The sequence below is a fragment of the Bufo gargarizans genome, chromosome 6 (genome assembly GCF_014858855.1).
Source record: "Bufo gargarizans isolate SCDJY-AF-19 chromosome 6, ASM1485885v1, whole genome shotgun sequence".
In the NCBI taxonomy this organism is placed as follows: domain Eukaryota; kingdom Metazoa; phylum Chordata; class Amphibia; order Anura; family Bufonidae; genus Bufo; species Bufo gargarizans.
The window spans coordinates 354,225,526-354,252,195 of NC_058085.1; the positions used below are offsets into that span (position 1 = coordinate 354,225,526).

At 42.7% G+C, this 26,670-nt stretch overlaps 1 protein-coding gene across 1 annotated transcript in view; it reads right to left on the bottom strand.

Annotated features, from left to right (window-relative positions):
• Positions 1-3,467: 3,467 nt before the first annotated feature.
• CFAP46 (cilia and flagella associated protein 46) overlaps positions 3,468-26,670 on the bottom strand; it is a 178,875-nt gene continuing 155,672 nt past the window's right edge. Inside the window, exons 53-60 of the mRNA XM_044298094.1 lie at positions 25,707-25,767; positions 24,470-24,505; positions 24,042-24,144; positions 18,955-19,067; positions 17,530-17,611; positions 17,208-17,344; positions 15,109-15,192; positions 3,468-3,755 (exon numbers count right to left, since the gene is read on the bottom strand). Coding sequence (XP_044154029.1) covers positions 3,631-3,755; positions 15,109-15,192; positions 17,208-17,344; positions 17,530-17,611; positions 18,955-19,067; positions 24,042-24,144; positions 24,470-24,505; positions 25,707-25,767 — 741 coding nt within the window. The 3' untranslated portion in view covers positions 3,468-3,630. The remainder of the gene's footprint in view (positions 3,756-15,108; positions 15,193-17,207; positions 17,345-17,529; positions 17,612-18,954; positions 19,068-24,041; positions 24,145-24,469; positions 24,506-25,706; positions 25,768-26,670) is intronic.

Genomic DNA, 26,670 nt, shown 5'->3' on the forward strand with positions numbered 1-26,670 from the left:
GAAAAAAAAAAGTGACAGTTTGCACTGATCACTTTTTTCACTTTCACTAGTGATTGACAGGGGCGATCAAAGGGGTGATCAAAGGGTTAATTGGGGTGCAGGGGGTGATCTGGGGCTAAAGTGTGATGTTTGGTGTACTCACTGTGAAGCCTGCTCCTCTGCTGGATCCAACCGACGAAAAGAACCAGCAGAGGAGCAGGCAGCCATATAACAGATCATATTTACTAATATGATCTGTTATCTGGCACTCTGATTGGATTTTTTAAAAATCAGCAACCTGCCAGCAACGATCATTGGCTGGCAGGTTGCTGACGTGACCTTCCTTTTACTTTTGCCGGCCCGCAATGCGCATGCGCGGGCCCGGCAAAGCGCGTCGTCTCGCGAGATGACCCGTATATGAGTGACTCTGCGCAGCGCTGCCACCTCCGGAACGCGAATCTGCGTTAGGCGGTCCGGAGGTGGTTAAAGTTATCACCACATAAAGTGACACGTCAGATTTGCAAAAAAAGACCTGGTCCTTAAGGTGAAAAATGGCAGGGTCCTGAAGGGGTTAACTTTCCGTAACATTGTTGTAATTATCAGGAATTCCAAAAACTAGCTTGTTGGTTTTGATGTTTTTTTTAAATGCAGTTTCCAAAGCTTTATATTCAAGGGGTTGTTTCATCTTGTTGTTACTAAGGTGAGATGAGACTAAGTCCTGACCACCAGGTTGCTGGGAAACAGCGGAGTTGGCTAGAGCTCTCTAGTTCAGTGGCTCCCATTGCAGAGCATGAGAGCTATGGAAACAGCATAGCTAAGCAAGCCATGCTGTTTCCGTAACTCGGAATTACTGTTTGATATTTCATTCTGCCTGGAAATATGCAAATAATTGCAATTAGGCAAGTTTGATACTAAATGTATGATAAGCCAAATCTTCTGAAGATGGTTCTTCACTTTTTCAAATGTTTCCATGGTTTTTTGTTTTTCTTGACTGGAAGTGAATCTACTGTATTTACCTTAACTGGAGGAGACTAAATCTAGAAATGAACGAGGAAAAAAAACTTCCCTTGTGTTTGCCAGTAGTGGTTTTTTTTTTATGACGTTATTCCCCTATAGAGAAGGTGATGCCTGAAAAAACACCAAGAGCTACAGCATACTGCATTTTTAAAAGAAGCCAGAAAGACAAAGAAGTCGCCTAAGGGTACTTTCACACTTGCGGCAGAGAGATCCGGCAAGCAGTTCCGTCGCCGGAACTGCCTGCCGGATCAGGCAAAACGTATGCAAACTGATGGCATTAGAAATACTGATCAGGAACCTGATCAGTCTTAAAAATGCCCGATCAGTCGAAAAAATGCATTGAAATGGCGGATCCGTCTTTCCGGTGTCATCCGGCAAAATGGATCCGGCACTTATTTCTTTCACCTTTTTTCAGTCTGCGCATGCGCAGTCCGGAACGACGGATCCGGAATTCTGGTACACTAATACACTACACTAATACATTCCTATGGGAAAAAATGCCGGATCCGGCATTCAGGCAAGTCTTCAGTTTTTTTCGCCGGAGATAAAACCGTAGCATGCTGCGGTTTTCTCTTTTGCCTGATCAGTCAAACCGACTGAACTGAAGACATCCTGAACGGATTACTCTCCATTCAGAACGCATGAGGATATGCCTGATCAGTTCTTTTCCGTTATAGAGCCCCTGTGACAGAACTCTATGCCGGAAAAGAAAAACGCAAGTGTGAAAGTCGCCTAATCAACAAAAACACCAGTAGCAAATAATAAATGTGTATCCGGCGTTTCATATTTCCCACAGACCGTTAGCTAAGGAGCTGGCATTTTTACAGCAAAAAAAAAAACAAAAAACTGGTGCAAAAGTGCAGAAAAATGCCAGCAAAAACCAGCAATGTGTGAGTGCAGCCCGATACTTATTCATCAGTCTGCAAGTCTTATTGCAAGATTCAGAAACATAAATGTAGCCCAGAGGTCAATCTCCTTCTCAGGGTCCCCATGGGTGACTTGCCTATTATTGCAGACCCAGCAGGCTAAGACCTACCACCCTACGACTGTATGGCGGCATACAGAATACCTGTGCTTCCACAAAAATGAATGGGTGATAAACTTGCCCCCACTGCATGAATGGGGACCTTTTTGTCCTGCAGAAGACAGGGCACAGCAGGGAGGTCCCTGCTGCAGCCACTCGTCTTACAGCCACAGTCATACACAGAGCAGCGAGTAGGAGGAGAACATGGTTGGACCTGGGACACAGAAAAATGGCTGCATATTTCTCAGTGTTTATTGTAATATCAGATAAATAAGGAAATGAAGACGTTTATGAAGGACTAGGATTTTTTTTTATACATCAATTTTCAATGTTTAAGTGTTCCTTTAAGGCCTCATGCACACGACCGTTGTTTCATTCCATGTCCGTTGTTCCGTTTTTCCGTGATTTTCTGCGGACCCATTGACTTTCAATGGGTCCGTTGAAAACTCGGCTAATGCACCGTTTGTTATCCGCGTCCGTGATCAGTGGTTCCAGTCCGTCAAAAAAAATGAAACCTGCCCTATTTTTTTCACGGAAAACGGTTCACGGACCCATTCAAGTCAATGGGACCGTGAAAAAACGCGATTGTCATCCGCGTCCGTTTTTTTCCTATCATTTGCATGGCAAACTTGACTTAGACTTTTTTTTTACTTTCCTTCATGTCTGGTGATCCTCTAAAAATAAAGGAAGACACACGGAAGCGGATCACGGCACAACGGAACCCCATTTTGCGGAACAAAACACAACGGTCGTGTGCATGAGGCCTAACACAGATAGATTATCACAGTGTAAAAGCAGTGCAATTCCAAAAAGCTAACTGACCAATTTAGCTACTTATCAGTGGCGTAACTATAACTGATTGGGACCCACAGCAAATTTTGGAATGGGGTCCCCCAGCATACTGCCTCCTCCTGTGCAACCTTCACTCTCTCATACCAGGCCCGGCAGCCGCGCTGTTTCCTACATGTATATACTGTCACTGTATATTGTGTGATTGTATAATACTGTAGAGGGGGCCCTGACCAGTCCTTCTCCTGGGTGGGCCCCTTCTGAGTTCAGGCCACGTCGCAGACGCTTCCCCTGCTTCCATTATAGTTATGCCCCTCCTTCCTATAGTCCCATTTAGGGCAAAAGAGCTTGCACTGAAAGCCAGACTACATCCTAGTGAAAGGGTTAACCTTATAAAATAATGAATTTGAAGGATTTGCAATTATGGTATTATTATTCATTAATAAGCTTGTCTTCTTTTATGTGACCCCCCCCCCCCCCTTCCATCTCCGCCTCTTCGGTGAACACGTTGTGCCATTTGTGGTCAATGTTTTGCACAGTAAAAAGCCACAGATTATTGGGTGCAGAACACTGTGTCTCAAGTAATATCCTATACATGGTACAAAAGCATAAAACACATTTATGTTTGAGCTGAATTTTTTTATTTCAACAAGCCCAGTTTGGTACACTGCTATAAATAAAGGCAAGTGCGTTAAGTGAATAATGGATTGTTATGTTATGGGTTTAGTCTTATTAAATTATCTCAAGGACTCTTCTTTTCATTTCCAAAAGTGATGTTCGCTCAACCTTCTCAACCTCTGAAGTCACCAAAACGTGTTTTTTCACATCACAACCATATTGGGTAGGCCGTACAGAATATAGCTATATGGGGATGGGTCTCCAAAAAGAAGCTTTGAATCACGGGGGCTCTGCCCAGCTTCATTATGTGTATCCTCAGAGTGGTCTTCTAGAGAAAAAAATATATATAAAATGGACATATATTAGGTGATGATAAATAATACGTTTTCACAATCTACAGAATTCAAGGGGTTAAAAACTTGAGCAGCCCTTGTGAAAGTAGACTAACCAAAGAAGCCATACTTCCCCCTCTTCTCCCCTGCTGGTTCCTGTGCTGAGCTCCAGTCCTCCCCGCTGCTGTTTGCTTTCCTGGCAGCAGAGGTGACGTTCCATGCACACAAGTCACTGCTGCAGCCAATTACTGGCTTCAGGAGTGACATCCAGTATACTGCTGAGGCCAGTGATTGGCTGCACAGTGACGCGTGGGTCACTGCTGTAGCCAAGAGGATGGCGGGGAGGACAGGAGCGCAGCATTGGAAGGGGCAGGGAAGAAAAGAGTAAGTACCACTTTGTTTACAGGGGCTTGAGTTTTTATTGAGTTCAGGCAAAACCTTTAATCATCGGGCCTCATTTATGAAGACATAAAATTGGTCTTAATGATAAAGGCAGTTATGGACACACTGTAAATGCTGATCTTTGATTGGTTGCCATGAGAAAAAGGGCCAGGTTTTCTACTAAACAGAGAAATGATGCCCATTGGACCTCATTGTCCGTAGCAATCAGAATGCAGCTTTTATTCCTGCTCTGAGAAGACTAAAGGGAATCTGTCAGACCATGGAAAACTGCTGACATCACTTGGTATGGGCTGGGGGCAGGGGTACAAATATATATTTTGTGGAGTTTTATCAGGAGTAGTGGGAATATTAGAATTTATTCTTCCAGATTCTGATCCTTAAAGAAGCACTCCCACACAAATCTTTAGTTTCCATTAGAAAGGTACTTGATGAAAACTACAGGGAGTGCAGAATTATTAGGCAAATGAGTATTTTGACCACATCATCCTCTTTATGCATGTTGTCTTACTCCAAGCTGTATAGGCTCGAAAGCCTACTACCAATTAAGCATATTAGGTGATGTGCATCTCTGTAATGAGAAGGGGTGTGGTCTAATGACATCAACACCCTATATCAGGTGTGCATAATTATTAGGCAACTTCCTTTCCTTTGGCAAAATGGGTCAAAAGAAGGACTTGACAGGCTCAGAAAAGTCAAAAATAGTGAGATATGTTGCAGAGGGATGCAGCACTCTTAAAATTGCAAAGCTTCTTAAGCGTGATCATCGAACAATCAAGCGTTTCATTCAAAATAGTCAACAGGGTCGCAAGAAGCGTGTGGAAAAACCAAGGCGCAAAATAACTGCCCATGAACTGAGAAAAGTCAACCGTGCAGCTGCCAAGATGCCACTTGCCACCAGTTTGGCCATATTTCAGAGCTGCAACATCACTGGAGTGCCCAAAAGCACAAGGTGTGCAATACTCAGAGACATGGCCAAGGTAAGAAAGGCTGAAAGACGACCACCACTGAACAAGACACACAAGCTGAAACGTCAAGACTGGGCCAAGAAATATCTCAAGACTGATTTTTCTAAGGTTTTATGGACTGATGAAATGAGAGTGAGTCTTGATGGGCCCGATGGATGGGCCCGTGGCTGGATTGGTAAAGGGCAGAGAGCTCCAGTCCGACTCAGACGCCAGCAAGGTGGAGGTGGAGTACTGGTTTGGGCTGGTATCATCAAAGATGAGCTTGTGGGGCCTTTTCGGGGTTGAGGATGGAGTCAAGCTCAACTCCCAGTCCTACTGCCAGTTTCTGGAAGACACCTTCTTCAAGCAGTGGTACAGGAAGAAGTCTGCATCCTTCAAGAAAAACATGATTTTCATGCAGGACAATGCTCCATCACACGCGTCCAAGTACTCCACAGCGTGGCTGGCAAAAAAGGGTATAAAAGAAGAAAATCTAATGACATGGCCTCCTTGTTCACCTGATCTGAACCCCATTGAGAACCTGTGGTCCATCATCAAATGTGAGATTTACAAGGAGGGAAAACAGTACACCTCTCTGAACAGTGTCTGGGAGGCTGTGGTTGCTGCTGCACGCAATGTTGATGGTGAACAGATCAAAACACTGACAGAATCCATGGATGGCAGGCTTTTGAGTGTCCTTGCAAAGAAAGGTGGCTATATTGGTCACCGATTTGTTTTTGTTTTGTTTTTGAATGTCAGAAATGTATATTTGTGAATGTTGAGATGTTATATTGGTTTCACTGGTAAAAATAAATAACTGAAATGGGTATATATTTGTTTTTTGTTAAGTTGCCCAATAATTATGTACAGTAATAGTCACCAGCATACACAGATATCCCCCTAAAATAGCTAAAACTAAAAACAAACTAAAAACTACTTCCAAAAATATTGAGCTTTGATATTAATGAGTTTTTTGGGTTCATTGAGAACATGGTTGTTGTTCAATAATAAAATTAATCCTCAAAAATACAACTTGCCTAATAATTCTGCACTCCCTGTATAGTGAAAGTAATCTTCTTACCGGTGACTGTATTTGTGAGTTATAACCTTCCTTCTGATCCTCAGCTGTGTCACGCGACCAGTACTCCACCTCTCCAACTGACAAAGATCAGAAAGTCAGCTTCTTTAATCATTCCTATGAGAATGACATTGAGGCTCCCATAGAAATACATAGAGAAACTGGCTTCCTGTCTATTTGGAGAGTCAGAGTGCTGGTCACATGACACAGCTGAGGATCAGCAGGGAGTGCATAACTCAGAAATACAGTCTCTGGTAAGAAAACTACCTTCACTACAGTTTACATCATGTACCTTTTTAACAAGTTAGATGCAGGGTTTTTCAACTCCGGTCCTAGGGACCCACCTACCGGTCAGGATTTGAGAATATCCCATAGAATGAATACCTGTGGTAAGCCCTGATGCATGGACACTAATTATATCACCTGCTCAATACTAAGGAAATCCTGAAAACATGACAGGTTGAGAAACCCTGTCTAAGAGAATATTTTTTTTTTGTGCGAGTGCTTCTTTAAGTGCCCAGGAGGCGGAGCTTCACTGTGAAATGCTCTTTGCATTGAGCTGCTTCACAGCCCCTCCCAGGGGCGCAACAACCATAGCGGCAGACCTGGCAACTGTTATGGGGCCCAGTCTTAGTTGGGATTATCTCTTCTTCTACTGGGGGTGAAAACTTGGTCAGGTCTCTACCCTCTAAAGGAACAACTTTTAGAAAATGAAGCAGTGGAGAAATGGCCCAAGGGTCACTGAAAAGGGTTTAAGCAGAAACCCTTCTGTCCTGTGTGGGGGGCCTGGTGTGATCCTTGCTATGGGGCCCTTACTTCTTTATTTACACTACTGGCCACTCCCCTCTGCTTTGAGTGACAGCTGTGGTGGTCTCCTGGTTAGATGCTACATCTGTCATTCAGAGCACAAGGCACTTAAGGGGCAGAATCAAAGTTTATATTTTCACTACCTCTGATAATAAAAGCTCCACAAAAGGTATGTTCGTACTGCTCTCCCCAGCTCCTACTGAGTTCAGGCAACAGTTGATCATAGTCAAAATGGCAGACAGATTCCATTTTTCAAGCAACATATATATATATTTTTTTTACAGCTGACAATGGTATAAAAGAGCGTAAGTAGAAATATTCACCTTACCAACCTCCAGCAGCTCTTGTAATGACATCTCCCCCCCCCCCCCCCCCCAACCAGTTCTCTTTTTCCACCAACCAACTGCCTCAGCAGTGACCTCAGTGGTGACGATATAGCCGCACTACTGGCAGTAACTGGCTGCAGCGGTCATGCCACATCATTGTTACAGCCAAATAAACGGGAGGCCAGGGAAGCATCAGCACAGGAGCAGCAGGGGATTTCTAAGGTAAGTATTTCTCCTTTAGTTATTTTATACCAAGCTGTTTGTAAAAGATTTCATAGGCATGGAAAACCCCTTTAAAGCTGTACTGTGATTGGCTGATATGCACTATTTGCCTCTGTATAGGAAAGAGCAGCAGACTATGCTTTCCTATTCAGTGAAAGGATATGGCGACACAATCTGATATGGCAAGAGACCTCTTTTGGCATCCATCAGGTGAATGGGACCCTATGGATACATTTGTTGTTTGCGGGAGGAACATTAGGGCACATACAGTCAGGTCCATAAATATTGTGACATCAACACAATTCTAACATTGTTGGCTCTATACACAACCACAATGGATTTGAAATGAAACAAACAAGATGTGCTGTAACTGCAGACTGTCAGCTTTAATTTGAGGATATTTACATCCAAATCAGGTGAACGGTGTAGGAATTACAACAGTTTGCATATGTGCCTCCCACTTGTTGAGGGACCAAAAGTAATGGGACAGAATAATAATCATAATTCAAACTTTCACTTTTTAATACTTGGTTGCAAATCCTTTGCAGTCGATTACAGCCTGAAGTCTGGAACGCATAGACATCACCAGACGCTGGGTTTCATCCCTGGTTATGCTCTGCCAGGCCTCTACTGCAACTGTCTTCAGTTCCTGCTTGTTCTTGAGGCATTTTCCCTTCAGTTTTGTCTTCAGCAAGTGAAATACGGATTCAGGTCCGGTGGTTGACATGGCCATTGCATAAAATTCCACTTCTTTCCCTTAAAAAACTCTTTGGTTCCTTTTGCAGTATGCTTTGGGGCATTGTCCATCAGCACTGTGAAGCATTTGGCTGAATATGAGCAGATAATATTGCCCAAAACCCTTCAGAATTCATCCTGCTGCTTTTGTCAGCAGTCGCATCATCAATAAATACAAGAGAACCAGTTCCATTGGCAGCCATACATGCCCACGCCATGACACTACCACCACCATGCTTCATGGATGAGGTGGTATGCTTAGGATCATGAGCAGTTACTTTCCTTCTCCATACTCTTCTCTTCCCATCACTCTGGTACAAGTTGATCTTGGTCTTATCTGTCCATAGGATGTTGTTCCAGAACTGTGAAGGCTTTTTTAGATGTCTTTTGGCAAACTCTACTCTGGCCTTCCTGTTTTTGAGGCTGACCAATGGTTTACATCTTGTGGTGAACCCTCTGTATACACTCTGGTGAAGTCTTCTTTTGAGTGTTGACTTTGACACACATACACCTACCTCCTGGAGAGTGTTCTTGATCTGGCCAACTGTTGTGAAGAGTGTTTTCTTTACCAGGGAAAGAATTCTTTGCTCATCCACCACAGTTGTTTTCCGTGGTCTTCTGGGTCTTTTGGTGTTGCTGAGCTCACCGGTACGTTCCTTCCCTTTAAGAATGTTCCAAACAGTTGTTTTGGCCACACCTAATGTTTTAGCTATCTCTCTGATGGGTTTGTTGTGTTTTTTCAGCCTAATGATGGCTTGCTTCACTGATAGTGACAGTTCTTTGGATCTCATCTTGAGAGTTGACAGCAACAGATTCCAAATGCAAATAGCACACTTGAAATGAACTCTGGACCTTTTATCTGCTCATTGTAATAGGGATAATGAGGGAATAACACACACCTGGCCACGGAACAGCTGAGAAGCCAATTGTCCCATTACTTTTGGTCCCTTAACCCCTTAAGGACGCAGGGCGTACCGGTACGCCCTATTTCCCGAGTCCTTAAGGACTCAGGGCGTATCGGTACGTCCTAACTTTAAATAGGCATTCCGACGCCGCGGGGGTTAATCGCAACGGGATGCCGGTTGAAATCATTCAGCCGGCATCCTGTCAGAATGCCGGGGGGGGGTCATGTGACCCCCCGTATCGGCGATCGTCGCAAACCGCAGGTCAATTCAGACCTGCGGTTTGCTGCGATTTCTGCAGGGACCGTGGGGATCAGAAACTTTTAAAATGCCCAAAATGGCGATTTGCACCCCCCCCTGCACTCCTGCATGATTAATGTGGGTGGGTGGTGCAAGGGGGGGTGTCGCAGGAGGTGCAGGCGTTGCGGGAGGCGGGGCGGTGCGGCAGGCGGGATCGCGATCCCCCGCCCGCCTCCCCTTGAAAATTAGTTGGCTTCTAGTGGGTATACCAGGGTGTCAGCACATTGCTGACACCCTGGTATAAACGGCTTACATCTGTGCAGATGTCAGCCGTTTAACCCTTTCCATCCGGTCATCGGTCAGAGAGCTCCCTCCCTCTCCCATCGGGGGGCTGCTGTGCCTTTGCAGCCCCCCCTATGGAGAGGGAAAGAGCCCCCCCGACAGCCCCCCGCAGCCCCGTGCTCACCCTTCCCCGTCTGCGAAGTTGTGGCAGACGGGGAAGGTTCCCATGGCAACAGGACGCCTTCTCAGGCGTCCTGCTGTCCATGGTGCTGAACAGATGTTAAAAGCATAGATCTGTTCAGTGTAAGTAAAATACAGTACAGAACCCTATATAGTGTACTGTACTGTATTATACAGACATCAGACCCACTGGATCTTCAAGAACCAAGTGGGTCTGGGTCAAAAAATGTAAAAAAAAGTGAAAAAAGTTAAGAAAAAAAAAACATTTATGACTGAATAAAAATTAAAAAAATAAAATACACTACACATATTAGGTATCGCCGCGTCCGTAACGACCTGATCTATAAAACGGTCATGTTACTTTCCCTGCACGGTGAACGCCATAAAAATAAAAAAAATTAAACTATGAGAAAATAGAAATTTTGCCCACCTTACTTCCCAAAAAAGGTAATAAAAGTGATCAAAAAAGTCGCATGTACGCCAAAATAGCACCAATCAAACAGTCATCTCATCCGCAAAAATCATACCCTACCCAAGATAATTGCAGAAAAACTGAAAAAACTATGGCTCTTAGACTATGGAAACACTAAAACATGATTTTTTTTGTTTCAAAAATGAAATCATTGTGTAAAACTTACATAAATAAAAATAAAGTATGCATATTAGGTATCGCCGCGTCCGTATCGACCGGCTCTATAAAAATATCACATGACCTAACCCCTCAGGTGACCACCGTAAAGAAATAAAAATAAAAACGGTGTAAAAAAAGCAATTTTTTGTCATCTTACGTCACAAAAAGTGTAATAGCAAGCGATCAAAAAGTCATATGCACCCCAAAATAGTGCTAATCAAACTGTCATCTCATCCCGCAAAAAATGAGACCCTACTTAAGATAATCGCCCAAAAACTGAAAAAACTATGGCTCTTAGACTATGGAGACACTAAAACATTTTTGTTGGTTTTAAAAATTAAGTCATTGTATAAAACTTCCATAAATAAAAAAAAATTGTATACATATTAGGTATCACCGCGTCCGTGACAACCTGCTCTATAAAAATACCACATGATCTAACCTGTCAGATGAATGTTGTAAATAACCCTAAAAAACGTGCCAAAAAAGCTATTTCTTGTTACCTTGCCGCACTAAAAGTGTAATATAGAGCAACCAAAAATCATATGTACCCTAAACTAGTACCAAAAAAACTGCAACCCTATCCCGTAGTTTCTAAAATTGGGTCACTTTTTGGGAGTTTCTACTCTAGGGGTGCATCAGGGGGGCTTCAAATGGGACATGGTGTCAAAAAAAACAGTCCAGCAAAATCTGCCTTCAAAAAAACCGTATGGCATTCCTTTCCTTCTGCAACCCTATCCCGTAGTTTCTAAAATAGGGTCACTTTTTGGGAGTTTCTACTCTAGGGGTGCATCAGGGGGGCTTCAAATGGGACATGGTGTCAAAAAAACAGTCCAGCAAAATCTGCCTTCCAAAAACCGTATGGCATTCCTTTCCTTCTGCGCCCTGCCGTGTGCCCGTACAGCGGTTTACGACCACATATGGGGTGTTTCTGTAAACTACAGAATTAGGGCCATAAATAATGAGTTTTGTTTGGCTGTTAACCCTTGCTTTGTAACTGGAAAAAAAAAATTAAAATGGAAAATCTGCCAAAAAAGTAAAATTTTGAAATTGTATCTCTATTTTCCATTAAATCTTGTGCAACACCTAAAGGGTTAACAAAGTTTGTAAAGTCAGTTTTGAATACCTTGAGGGGTGTAGTTTCTTAGATGGGGTCACTTTTAGGGAGTTTCTACTCTAGGGGTGCATCAGGGGGCTTCAAATGGGACATGGTGTCAAAAAAACAGTCCAGCAAAATCTGGCTTCCAAAAACCATCCGGCGCACCTTTCACTCTACGCCCCGCTGTGTGGCCGTACAGTAGTTTACGGCCACATATGGGGTGTTTCTGTAAACGGCAGAGTCAGGGCAATAAAGATACAGTCTTGTTTGGCTGTTAACCCTTGTTTGTTAGTGGAAAAAATGGGTTAAAATGGAAAATTAGGCAAAAAAATTAAATTCTCAAATTTCATCCCCATTTGCCAATAACTCTTGTGCAACACCTAAAGGGTTAACAAAGTTAGTAAAATCAGTTTTGAATACCTTGAGGGGTGTAGTTTATAGAATGGGGTGGTTTTGGGCGGTTTCTATTATGTAAGCCTCGCAAAGTGACTTCAGAGCTGTAGTGGTCCCTAAAAATTGGGTTTTTGTAAATTTCAGAAAAATTTTAAGATTTGCTTCTAAACTTCTAAGCCTTGTAACATCCCCAAAAAATAAAATATCAATCTCAAAATAATTCAAACATGAAGTAGACATATGGGGAATGTAAAGTCATCACTATTTTTGGGGGTATTACTATGTATTACAGAAGTAGAGAAACTGAAACTTTGAAATTTGCAAATTTTTCCCAATTTTTGGTAAATTAAGTATTTTTTTATGGAAAAAAAAAATATTTTTTTAACTTCATTTTACCAGTGTCATGAAGTACAATATGTGACGAAAAAACAATCTCAGAATGGCCTGGATAAGTCAAAGTGTTTTAAAGTTATGAGCACTTAAAGTGACACTGGTCAGATCTGCAAAAAATGGCCAAGTCCTTAAGGTGAAATAGGGCCTTAAGGGGTTAACAAGTGGGAGGCACATATGCAAACTATTGTAATTCCTACACCTTTCACCTGATTTGGATGTAAATACCCTCAAATTAAAGCCGACAGTCTGCAGTTAAAGCACATCTTGTTTGTTTCATTTCAAATCCATTGTGGTGGTGTATAGAACAAAAATTTTTAGAATTGTGTTGATGTCCCAATATTTATGGACCTGACTGTATAGTACACCAAATGTAGAATATAGGTAAGCGTAGCCTTAGGAAGTTTCAGAAAGTTTATAATCTGTTTAATAAATGGGGATAAGTATAATTTTCAGAACCCTCTTCCTCCAGTTTTACATTTGGTAAATGTAAAAAATTCCCCCCATTTTATAATCATTTATTGTATTATGAAAAGTTAGACAACTTTTGAGAACACTTTACGCTTCCATTTCTTGCCATTTTCAAGTTATCTGCTTGCTCTTAGTGAACTGAACCATACTTGTTTACATGCAGAGACTTAAAACCTGTGCTGGTCGTATCAAGCACAGTACTATTACCATGTAATCCTTTTGCCTGTCTAAGTGCGGATTCGCATTGGCGTTACTGAGTTCCGTTATAGGATCTGTTATAACAGAGTTCTAGGCATTCCGTTTTGCTCCGCCTAATACAGGACTATTTTTTCCATCATGTATAACGGAACCAAGCGGAACCGTTATGTGTCCCCATAGACATGCATTAGGATGGAGCAAAACAGAATGCCTTTTAAAGGCTTCCGATCTGCATTCTGTCCTAAAATTCCGATATATTCTATTATTCCTATATTGGAATTCCGTAACGCCAATGCGAATCCGCACTAAGCATGACATGGTCAGGACAAATTTACAACTAGTTTGCCTTGCTCCAATGTCAATTAAATAAACAAGGCAAAAAAATATAGTAGGGGCATTTTAAAGGGGTTGCGTCATCTGAGACACTCGTGGCATATCGCTAGGGGAACTGCCTCTATCTCCAGAACAGGACCCCTGTGCGGTCCCCCCCATTCATTACTATAGGACTTCCAAAAATAATTGAGCTTTCTGAACAGACATGGAAATGCATGAAGAACACATGGCACATGCGTGGCGCGCTATCCTTCACTTTTGAGCCCATTTTAGAAATAGGTGCGGGTCTCATAGGTGGGACCTGCAACTATCTGACTTTGATGGCATATCCTAGCGATATGCCATCAAAGTCCCAGATGACACAACCCGTTTAATCAATACCGTTGCATCTTTTTAACACTTTTCATTCAATGGAACAATAAGTGTAACTTTAAGGCCTCATGCACATGACAGTGAATAATGGCCGTGTGATGGCCGTCTCACGGCCATTTTTAGCACCAATGAAAGTCTATGGGGCTATTCACATGGCCGTTCTTTCAATGGCCAGTGAATAGCGTCCGTCCAAAAATAGGACATGTCCTATTTTTGGCCGTTTCCACGGCCAGATGGACCCCGTTGAACTCAATGGGACCGTTTTAACGGCCGACTGACAGGAGTGCACCCGTCTAACGGCCGTTAAAAACAGGTACACATTAGCTATATGGCCATTTAGGGGTTAAAAAAAAACTCACCTCATCCACTTGTTTGCGCTGCGGCAGTCTCTTCTCTTTTCATTGAGCAGGACCTGCGATATGCGTGGTGACGTAACCACATGGGAGCGTTCAGTGACGTCATCGCGCGCATCGCAGGTCCTTCGGCGGGTCCTGTTCAGTGAAGAGAGAAGAAACTGCTGCAGCGCGAGCAAGTGGATAAGGTGAGTTGTTTTTTTTTGTAAAATCAACAACAAAAAAAAAAATGTTGTAGGCCACTATGGGGGCATTATTTAAACCATGAGGGAAATTATTTAAGCTGGGGGCATTATTAAAGCTGGGGGCGGTAAAAAAATAAATAAATAAATCACACACTATGGGGGACATTATTTTACTAGGGGGCCTACATGGGGGACATTATTAAAGCTGGGGACATAAAAAAAAAAAATCCCTACACTATGGGGGACATTATTTAAGATGGGGGCCTACATGGGGGCATCATTAAAGCTGGGGGCAGCAAAAAATAAATAAATTCCTACACTATGGGGAACATTATTTAAGATGGGGGCCTATGTTCTCAGAAGGGTGGGTCTAGAAAAAACTGGCAATCAAATTCACCCAAAACGGACATTAAAACTGGACGCACGGCCAGAAAATGGATGCACACACTGATGCAAAATGGCCATGAAAAACTGACAGTGTGTCGAGTAGCCTAAGGAATAAATCTACCCAAAATGATGAACTGTTGTTTTCTATGAGCTTGTTGTGTATGAAAGAATCACCACTATGAATAAACACAGAGGTAACACAGATAATGGGGGAGATCAAAACTGTCGTAAAGGAAAACTGGCCTAGCTGCCTATAGCAACCAGTCATATTGATCCTTTCATTTTCCAAAGGAGCTCTGAAAAATAAAAGGTGGAATCTGATTGGTTGCTACGGGCAACTAAGTCAGTTTTCCTTTGCACCGGATTTGATAAATCTCCCCCAAGGTTTTCAGCAGATGGTGTGGAGCCGGTATACTTACCCCTCACTTTCCTATCAGAGTCGCTCCCCAGTTTTCGCTGGCTATGCACGGCTTGCCCTGTTGTCTTGCCAAGAGCTAACAGATCTGACAAGGAAAGTGAACAAGTATGGAGCGTGTGAAGATAAATAACATCGAAAACAGCCAGCCAATGATGCTCCGATATAAAACATCTGTCAACTGTAAAGACCAGGCACAATGCATTGGCAGGGCCATCTCAGCTGAACGCAATGATACTTTTCACTTGCTTAGTCCTGGAAAAAAGTACCTTTAAGGGCTCATTCACACAAACATGTGCTGGCCGTGCCCGTATTGCGGCCCGCAAACACTGAATGGGTCCGCAATCTGGAAGATGCGGAATGGAGGCACAGAGCGGAAGGCCACTGAAGCATTACAGAGTGCTTCCGTGGCATTTCAGTCCGTGCCTCCGCACCGCAAGAAATAGAACATGCTGTATTTTTGGGCGGTGTGGATGGATCGTGGACCCATTCAAGCTGAATGGATCTGTATCCACGGGCGCTGTCCGTAAATTGCGGTTCTGAATGCACGGCACTGGCGGCACACGTTAGTCTGCATGGGCCCTAAAGGGGTTATCCCATGAAGAGTATTACTATACAATGGACAGTACATTTTAAATGGTTTTAAATAAATATACAAGCGAAAAAAAGATTGCGCCTCATTTATCAAAACTGTCTAACAGGAAAACTGCCTTAAAACAGGAATCGGAAGTGGGCTTCAGTACCGAGGTACCAGCCAGTAACAAAGCCGACTTCGGATTCCTTTTTTAAAATGTTTTTAAAGTCGTAGAATCGAAACACGAAGTTATTCTCAAAACTCTCGCATGATTTCAGACTTTACAAATTTTGCCTTGCCGGAGTATATACATTTTAATGCTGTACGGAAAGCATTAAAACAAAGTTTTTGAATGAATCAACTTCGGATCTTGGATCTATATGCGTTTAAAACTGTAAAAATAATAAAAACTTAAAATATATATATTTTTTACATCACCATATTCTGACCCCCTATAACTTTTTTACTGTTCTGTCTACTGAGCTGCGTGGGGCGCTCATTGTTTTTGTGGGCCGATCTGGAGCTTTTATTGAAACCATTTTGAAGTGAGGGTCACTTTTTAAATCAGATTTTAATCAATTTTTTTTTTATTAGAGAAGTAAATTGGCCATTTTGATATTTTTTCCATTATACCATTCGCCATAAAGAATAAATATTTTAATATTTTAATAGTGCTGGCGTTTTCGGATGCAACAATATCCATAAGGTTTATATTTTTATTGTTAATGTATTTATTTTTTTTATTCTAGGGAAAAGCCCCTCTAGGAGGCTCGAATATCCATCAATTAGTTTTTTATAGCTTATACTGTTTTTCCATAGAACTAGAGTATAAGCTCTAATTGCTGTTAACCTATATTGACCTGCCATCTGCTGGCCAACATAGGAACTGCAGCTGTAATACACTGGGTCTCTGCAGAGATCGCCGTGCGGGGGAGCTGGTCTTAACCCAGAAGTGCACGCTTTTGGGTTTTTCACTATTTAGATGCCGTTATCAAGCCTGACCACGACATCTAAAGGCTTAAAAGCCTGCGATCGGCATTATTGCCAGTCGCAGGCATTAGCCGCGGGCTTCTGCTGTTTTAAACAGCAGAGACCCGCTGGCTATGGCACCCGCTGTTTAAAGACCCTCCCAGCGCTGTACAGTGAAAGGTGTTTTTCCCCATATCAAAGTCCTGAAAAAACCTTTTAGGTCCGATGCACACAATGATATGTGCTTTGTGTTCCACAAGAACAAGAATACCAGATTTGTGCAAGCCGCCATTTTTTTTTTAATCCTGTAGAAATGTCCTATCCTTGTCCTCAAAACGGACAAGAATGTTCTATCTTTTTGCGTGCCAGCAGAACGGACGAGTGAATGCAGACAGCACATGGGGTCCTAGCCGCATCTTTTGCAGCCCCATTGATATGAATGCGGATTAAAATACGGTTGTGTGCATGGGCCCTTAAAGTGAATTTCGGTTTACTATCCCAGCTCTCCACATTTTTGCTACATAACTAGCGAGAGAAGAAGACATGTACAAATCACTTACATTCTGAAAGCAACTCTAGTCTTTTGGCATTCTGTTGTAGAGGTGTATGCCATTGGTTCAGCATCATAGAGCGCACGCCCGCCGCGCTCAGCATCAGGGCTGTCTCCACAGGTCGTTCCAACCATAAGAGAGATTCACTTCACACATAAAATGGGAGATTGTCATTATTCACAATAAAGTATATGTTATTATACTGCACATCCAGACAAGGACAAGTGGGTGAATAGTTCTTGTGGACCCTGCACAAGACTTTTACCGATTGGAATGAGTTAAAATGAAATATTGATTATTCCATATTTAAACATAATTAATTTTTTTTTACCTTTTTTGGATATCAATCATGGATTGCCTTGAAAAACTGTGACTTGTTCTGACTTGATCCAGAAGAATCATTAGCTGACAACCTAGAAGAGACAATCAACATGTGCCGCCTATTGAGCCAGATGTCCGGCGCTTTAGAATGACATTTTGTATAGGCAGGAAATTACCGCTTGATAAAGGTCTTGCGTATTTCTTTATGGTTAGCCGCGTTAATTACAGAATGTCAGTATTTCTGCTCTTGTTTGATCCCCACACAATATAATAATAACATTATAATAATATCATGATTTTGTGAACTGCTGGTCCAATGGTCACAGCTTTGCTGGCTGCCGAGGTTTCCTACAGAAACATTTGTGACAAGCCATAGTATCTAATACTTCTAAATATTGATCACTGGAATGCAATAACTCAGGAATGAAGCTTTGCTTAGAGATGACAGGTCCTCAAGTTTAATCAAAACAGAGAGGTCTCGGTGGTACCCTTGCAATAACAAACTGTCTCCGTCTGTCGCTTCTCACCCCAGGTATAATATATATAATAGAAGCTCATCACGTTTGTATCCACTGTAGTATGGAATCTCATTAAAGGGGTTTTTCAACATTTCAGTACATATAGATAACCGATCCTCAGGATAGCTCATCAATATCTGATCGGCGGGGGTCCGACTATCCTGAGGATAGTTCATCAATATATACAGGCTGCACAACCCTGTCAATGGGAACCTGTCAATGGGATTTTGGGTATAGCGCTGAGGACATGTGTTGCTAGATGGCCGCTAGCACATCCGCAATACCCAGTCCCCATAGCTCTGTGTGCTTTTATTGTGTAAAAAAAAACGATTTTAAACATATGCAAATTAACCTTAGATGAGTCCTGTATGTGAGATGAGTCAGGGACAGGACTCATCTCAGGTTAATTTGCATATGTATTTAAAAAAAATATTTACACAATAAAAGCACACAGATCTATGGGGACTGGTTATTGCGGATATGCTCGCGGCCATCTAGCAACCCATGTCCTCAGCTCTATACCCCAAATCCCGATGACTGGTTCCCTTTAAGTAACTAGTGGACTAAACATCTGTATATAAATGTACAGTGTCGGACTGGGGTACCTAGGGCCCACCAGTAAAATTTATTTTGGGGGCCCACCATATGAATACATTCAAATATAATAAATAATCTAACAAGTTTTTTATATGAACGTAGGCTGTTTGAGGTGCTGTACATTGAATATATGTATGTAGTGCAGTAAGTCTACTGTGTTATGTGCCACATGTGCAGGGGGTGGGAGACTAGGGGCCCACCTTGCTCAGGGGCCCACCGGGGGATTCCCCTGTACCCCTGTGGGCCAGTCCAAGCCTGTAAATGTATATTGTTGAATGCGCCTTTGAACAACCACAGTGATCGTTTTATTTCATCCTCACCTGTAAAATCCATAGCCAGAAACTTGTCTAATAGTACATGGGCTAAAAGCCTCTCTGTCCCATAGAAGATGAATGCGCTGCAGCTTGTCATCAGGCTTTCCCACTCTGCGTGACTACAGGAGACGGAAGGAAAGGTAACGGGGTTAAATTGTAACACAAGTCCTGATGCGGCCCGTGTTAGGTTCAGATATATCTGGCTGCAGCAGGAAATTCTTTCCCTGAGGCCTCATGCACACGACCGTGACATTTTTTGCGGTCCGCAAACCGCGGAGCCGCAAAAAACGGAAGGCGGCCATGTTGCCTTCAGCAATTTGCGGAACGGAACGGGCGCCGGCAATATAAATGCCTATTCTTGTCCGCAAATCGCGGACAAGAATAGGACATGTTATATTTTTTTTGCGGGGCCGCGGAACGGAGCACACGAAGTGCTGTCCGCATCTTTTGCAGCTTCATTGAAATGAATGGGTCCGCATCCGAGCCGCCAAAACGGCGGCTCGGATGCAGACCCAAACAACGGCCGTGTGCATGAGGCCTAAATTAAAGTGGTATTCCGGTTACCATGAATATAACTTATGTCTTAGACTAATTCATCATCAATCATTACCTAAAATAATGTACATTTCACTTATTTACCATTCAGTACTTGGGCTACTTTCACACTCGCGTTTCGTGCGGATCCGTTCAGATAATACATCCGTCTGCATCCGTTCAGAACGGATCCGTTTGTATTATCTTTAACATAGCCAAGACGGATCCGTCTTAATCACTATTGAAAGTAGATGGAGGATGCATCAGTTTTCTATTGTGCCAGATTGTGTCATAGAAAACGGATCCGTCCCCATTGACTTACATTGTGTGTCAGAACGGATCCGTTTGGCTCAGTTTTATCAGACGGACACCAAAACGCTGCAAGCCGCGTTTTGGTGTCCGCCTCCAGAGCGGAATGGAGACGGAACGGAGGCAAACTGATGCATTCTGAGCGGATCCATTTCCATTCAGAATGCATTAGGGAAAAACTGATCCGTTTTGGGCCGCATGTGAGATCCCTGAACGGATCTCAGACGGAAAACCAAAACGCCAGTGTGAAAGTAGCCTTATAAAAGTAGTTTTCTTCCTCTGCTACCGACTGTGTTTCCTTACAAATTACCATGGCATCGACCTGTAGTTCTGAGCCTTTGGTAGGTCGCACATGCTCAGTGTGTTGCTATCAGTTCTCTAGCTAAATGTCTTGTGAAACAAAGGGCGTGTTAGTTGCTGGTGATTACTGAGTAGAGGGGGCGTGACCGGACTGTACATCAGGCAGCCAATCAGTAAACATCAACACTCCCAGCAGTAAAGCTAGGGATTGTGGGGATTGTAGTCTTTGAAGTTTTGTGAGGGAAGATCAGGCGCCATGATGCTCTCAGTATTTTGCAGGCTCACACAGGAGCCAGACAAATGGATTGCAAGGTAAATTGAAGCTCTGGTTATATGTATAGGTATGGGTGCTGGTTAGGTCACAGCTTGCCGCCTTAATGCAGTTTTTCAAACATTAAGTTACTTTACCAGAATGACCCTTTAAATACCCACGCGGAGGCAGGATTCACAGTTCATTCTACCACATTTACTATGCTTAGAATACTAATACCCTCTAAAGGTGGTGCTCGTGACAATCTAACAGCAATTCTACGCCCCCCCCCCCCCCCAAGATTTTCTCAGTTTGAAGGGGCTCACAAGCGGCCCCGAACGCATCCGTCCAGCACTAATGCATTCTGAGTGGACGCGGATCCGCTCAGAATGCATCAGTCTGGCAGCGTTCAGCCTCCGCTCCGCTCAGCAGGCGGACACCTGAACGCTGCTTGCAGCGTTCGGGTGTCCGCCTGGCTGTGCGGATCCGTCCAGACTTACATACAATGTAAGTCAATGGGGACGGATCCGTTTGAAGATGACACACTATGGCTCAATCTTCAAACGGATCCGTCCCCCATTGACTTTACATTGAAAGTCTGGACGGATCCGTCTGAGGCTACTTTCACACTTAGAAATTTTTTAACAATATAATGCAGACGGATCCGCTCTGAACGCAAGTGTGAAAGTAGCCTTAGTATCCTAATAACCCAGCTCTAGTTTCTGGCACAAAGCTGTATGATAATCTTACATTTCAGACTCCAATCAGAAGGACAATTATGAGATGCCACAGTTACAGTAATACTAGTAACACTTGTACTGCCATTTTACTTGGGGCTGCCTTCCTCTAGGCTCTCTCCTCCTATAAGCACATTTTATACATTTCTCCAAGTCAGTTCAATATCCCCAATTATCGAACAATCTGGCAACCCCCAGCTCTCATTTTGTGACTTCGCTATGCCAGAAGCAGCTGATTTTAAAATTGGCAAAGCTGCCCACACCCTGCCACTTGCAGACACGAGCCAGTGATTGGAGACAAATCATCGGAGCGGAGGCTGGCACTACCCTACAGCCTGTACTTGGCTGGTAATGGCTAGGCAGTGCCAATTACAAGTCCTGCACGTCAGCCCATAATGCAGGTGCAGAAATCTGTCACTGATATGGATCGTACAAAATGTAAATTTGATGGCGTGCACCTCCAAAGGCCCTGTGCACACATCCATATTACGGATCTGTTTTGTATGGATCTGCGATACTGTATTGTGTCCCCAGAGCCTGCAAAGGCTCTAATAACTACCAATAACATAAAGTGGCTCTGTCAGCTTAAAGACATTGTGCAGTTGGTTAAGATCCTCAGGATAGGTCATCAATATAAGATTAGTGGGGATCGGACTCCCTGCCGTCCTGACGATCAGCTGTTTGAAGGGATAGCGGTGCTTGTCTGGGCACTACATACGCAGCGCCCGGTCTCCTTTGTAGAGGTGGTGCAGTGTAATTACAGCTGTCCGTCCCATTTAACTGAAGCGACAAGCAGTTGTAATTACACTGTGGAGCCTCTACAAAGCAGACGATGGGCAGGTCATTTTTAAGAGGAAGTAGCACCCCCATGCACGCTGATCGGCGGGGGTGTCAAGAGATGGATCCTCTCCTGAGGATAGGTCATCAATATTACCCAATGCACAACCCCTGTCAAATGCTGCCCTAGGGAAATGTAGCATTATACAGACACAGGCCGGTAATCCTAACAGTCAAAATAGCACACAAAAAAAGAATCCTATAACTGCACACAGGGTGCCTACTGGTTTGTAATACAGGCTAGTAGGGACTCCGTGAGCTCTCATATCACAGGATCTTGACTGTAAAATCATAGGAAAATTCACTAGAGTCTATAATATGGGGTTTTTCTATAGCAATGCTTCTGGAGTGAAAACATACAGTGGATATAAAAAGTCTACACACCCCTGTTAAAATGTCAGGTTTCTGTGATGTGAAAAAATGAGGCAAAGATAAATAATTTCAGAACTTTTTCCACCTTTAATGTGACCTATAAACTGTACAACTCAATTGAAAAACAAACAGAAATCTTGTAGGTGGAGGGAAGAAAAAATATAAAAAAATAATAATATGGTTGCATAAGTGTGCACACATTCCTTTGCTGAGTTGGATGTATGCTTTGGGTCGTTGTCATGAAGTTCCTCTTCATGTTTAACTTTCTAGCAGAAGCCTGAAGGTTTTGTGCCAATATTGACTGTTATTTGGAACTGTTCATAATTCCCTTTAGCTTAACTAAGGCCCCAGTTCCAGCTGAAGAAAAACAGCCCCTTGGCATGATGCTGCCACCACCATGCTTCACTGTGGGTACGGTGTTATTTTGGTGATGTGCAGTGTTGTTTTTGGGCCAAACATATCTTTTGGAATTATGGCCAAAAAGTTAAACCTTGGTTTCATCAGACCATAACACCTTTTCCCACATGCTTTTGGGAGACTTCAGATGTGTTTTGCAAAATATAGCCGGGCTTGGATGTTTTTCTTGGTAAGAGAAGCCTTTCGTCTTGCCCCTCTACCCCATAGCCCAGACATATGAAGAATACGGGAGATTGTTGTCACATGTACCACACAGCCAGTACTTGCCAGATATTCCTGCAGCTCCTTTAATGTTGCTGTAGGCCTCTTGGTCCCTCCCAGACCAGTTTTCTTCACGTCTTTTCATCAATTTTGGAGGGACGTCCAGTTCTTAGTAATGTCACTGTTGTGCCATATTTTCTCCACTTGATGATGACAGTCTCCACTGTGTTCCATGGTATACCTAATGCCTTGGAAATTCTTTTGTCCCCTTATCCTGACTGATACCTTCTAACAATGAGATCCCTCTGATGCTTTGGAAGCTCTCTGTGGACCACGGCTTTTGTTGTGGGATGCGACTAAGAATATTCCAGGAAAGACCAACTAGAGAAGCGGAACTTTATTTGGGGTTAATCAGAGGCACTTTACATGATGGCCGGTGTATGCTGACTCCTAGTTAACAGGATTGTGAATGTGATTGCTTAATTCTGAACACAGCTACATCCCCAGTTATAAGAGGGTGTGCACACTTATGCAACCACGTTATTTAGTTTTTTTGTTTTCTTCCCTCCACCTAAAAGATTTCAGTTTGTTTTTCAATGGAGTGGTACAGTTTATAGGTCACAAAAAGTTCAGAAATGATTTATCTTTGTCTGACATTTTAACAGGCGTGTGTAGACTTTTTAGATCCACTGTATGTAATGCAGTACCATATGAAGACACCGTACGGTAGCAGAGTGCTCTGTGTACATACGCACTAAGGCAGTTCATTGTATCCGGCTCCAGTTTTTGTCCAGCCCAGTCCTGGCACTCATGCTGAAAAATGGCTGGATCCCTGCCATGTCCCATTATTGTCAATAATGGCACCGGTGGAAAAAGGCAGTATCCGGATATGTTGGATATGATGAACTGTGTCAAACTAGCCTTCGAAAATATGAAAGTTTTAGTTGAGATTTGAAAACTTGAAATACACCCCCATGCCGTTTAGTATACCCTTACATTGCAACCTGAGGTGCAAAGTATTGACGGTACAAACACCAATAAAACAGTAGCCTAAAAACAATTAAAAGATAACAATAAACCCCATCGACTTGCTTGCATTGACACGAAAAAAAAAATATCCTCAGCAAGGAGCCAACCTGGGCACGTGTGAAGCGCCTGTAATTCCTTCCCAATTAGCTGCAAATTGCTGGCTGTATTTGACAAGAAGTTCATTCATTCTATAGACCGGGCTCAGTGCTTCTGAAAAGAAACCAAATGAATAGAAAATTGAGTTTCTGAGCTTTTGGATACTGACTTTTTCATTCTGTATGATCTAGCGAGTATAAAGTAAAATAAGCCTCTTCAATAAATAAGCAGGTATCAAAGGTCTCCTATGTATTTACCGACATTAGGCACTAAATCCATACAGAAATCAATGCAGAATGCAAAATGTATAATTGACTATGCCTTTCTAGGGAGAAGCATTTTCTGTATCGCCATCATTACTGAACATAAAATACTCAGAAAAACGTTATTCTAGAAGTATTGTGAGCATAAAATAATAATGCCATTAGAAAGTCCTTACCTGGTTCTCTTATGTCATTGTATGGATCCACAATATCTGATAAATGAAGTTAAGGAAGCAATAAAGAACAATACAAAAGGAATCAAAGGCTATGGAAACCTTTGGGAACTTTTTTTATGTTATTGCATTTTACGCTAAAAAATTTTTTTTTTCAATTGTTCTTCATTAAAAGTTTTCAATGTATCTGCAGACTATTGCTTTATGTTTTACACAAAATCTGATGTGTAGCCCATATATCTGAACTCCCAACAGCTCATACGTACTTGGTATAGCTAAATTTATATCAAACTGATAAGAATATAACTTAAATTGATTTTATTTTATTTAAAGGGCTTCTGTCAGCAGTTTTGTCCCTATGACACTGGCTGACCTGTTACATGTGCACTTGGAAGCTGAAGACATCTGTGTTGGTCCCATGTTCATATGTGCACGCATTGCTCAGAAAAGTGATGTTTTATTATATGCAAATGAGCCTCTAGGAGCAACGGGGGTGTTACCGTTACACCTAGAGGCTCTGCTCTCTCTGCTACTGCTGTGTCCTCTTAACTTTGACTGACAGAACCAGGCAATATAAACGTCATCACACCTGGCAGTTGTCGTGCAGAGGGCATGGCAGTTGCAGAGAGAGCAGAGCCTCTAGGTGTAACGGCAACACCCCCATTGCTCCTAGAGGCTCATTTGCATATATCAAAACATCATTTTTCTCAGCAGTGTGGGCACATATCAACATAGGACCAACACAGATGCCTTCAGCTGCCAAGGGCACATGTAACAGTTCAGCCAGTCTCATAGGTACAAATCTGATGCCTTTTGATAAATGCCCATTAAAAAATTTGCTTTGGCCCAAAATGAATAAAATGATAAGTTATTTATTCAAAGCGTTTAAATAACACTGGCAAAACCTGCCTTTTATTCTCAAAGGTATAAAGATGGGGGGGCCCTTGAACAGAAGGGGATCCTGCTCAGTGCTGGTTGGTCCCATACAGATTGGGATTTGGTGGTACAGAATTGTACAGGACTCCCCTCTGATGAGGAGCTTCAGGAAACATGGAGGTGATGAGACTGGCTAAGGGTCATGAAAAAGGTGTGGACTAGGAACTAAATCCACGGGTTTTCTCCTGGGTGGCAAAACATAGCGTTATAATAGGGGGTCAATTTTGATCTGCGATATGTGGCACCCTCTCCTCTATGTATGCCATTGGGCATAGTTAAGCCAGTTTATCCTGCTGAAGGATACATTTAAAGCGATGGGTATCCACTGGCATGCAGTTCGCTGGTAGAACACGATTGACGGGTACCTACAAATAAAAAAAAGTATTAAAATATTATCATATTCATTTCAAAATAGTTTTGGGCTGACTGTTCATTCAAGTGAAAAGATGATAAAACTTTTTATATGACATGGAAAATTTTTGATCGATGTGGGTCTGAGTTCTGAGACCCCAACCGGTTGCTAGAACGAGGAGAGAGAAGTGCCCAAATATTGCACGGGTTTCTCCTAACTGCAGAGAATGAAATCGAGGGGCCCGTAAGTTTCTACTGAGTCAGTCTCCTGCAGCAAAGACAGAGAGGGATATAGGAGCGCCTTTCTATCCTGGCTCTAACGATCGGTACAGGTCTCAGCATTCAAAGCCCTACTGATCAAAACTTTTGTTATGTCTCTATGACATATCCAAAGTTTAAAAAAACTCAATGACCCTTTAACCCCTCCCTGACCAGCATTGTATATGTACAGCGCCGGTTGGGTCTTCAAAGATGGTGCCCGGGCGGGTGCCACAGCGGATGTCTGCTGTTTTATGACCACGGAGCCAATTATGACCACGGCCTCTGCGTTCCCAGAGCCCGAACAGCTAAGCCACGCAAAAATCGAGGGAGCCATTAGTTCGCAGTGGTAGCCTCTGTCCCTCTGAAGGATTCGAGGCTAGCTCAGCTCAGCTATAGGAAGGTAGGAAGATAAGGGAACTCCCATAGACTGCAATAGTAATTCACTGCAGTCTATGCAAGAAGCGAATAGATTATCTCATGGTGAAATTCTCTATGGGAATACATTTTTTTATAAATAAATATAAAAACAAGTTTAAAAAATTTAAAAATCCACATCACCCCCCCTTTCCCTATATTAAAAATAAACAATAGAAAAAAAAAACTTAAAGATCATTTGCACCACCACATCCCAAAACTCCTGAACTATTAAAATATAA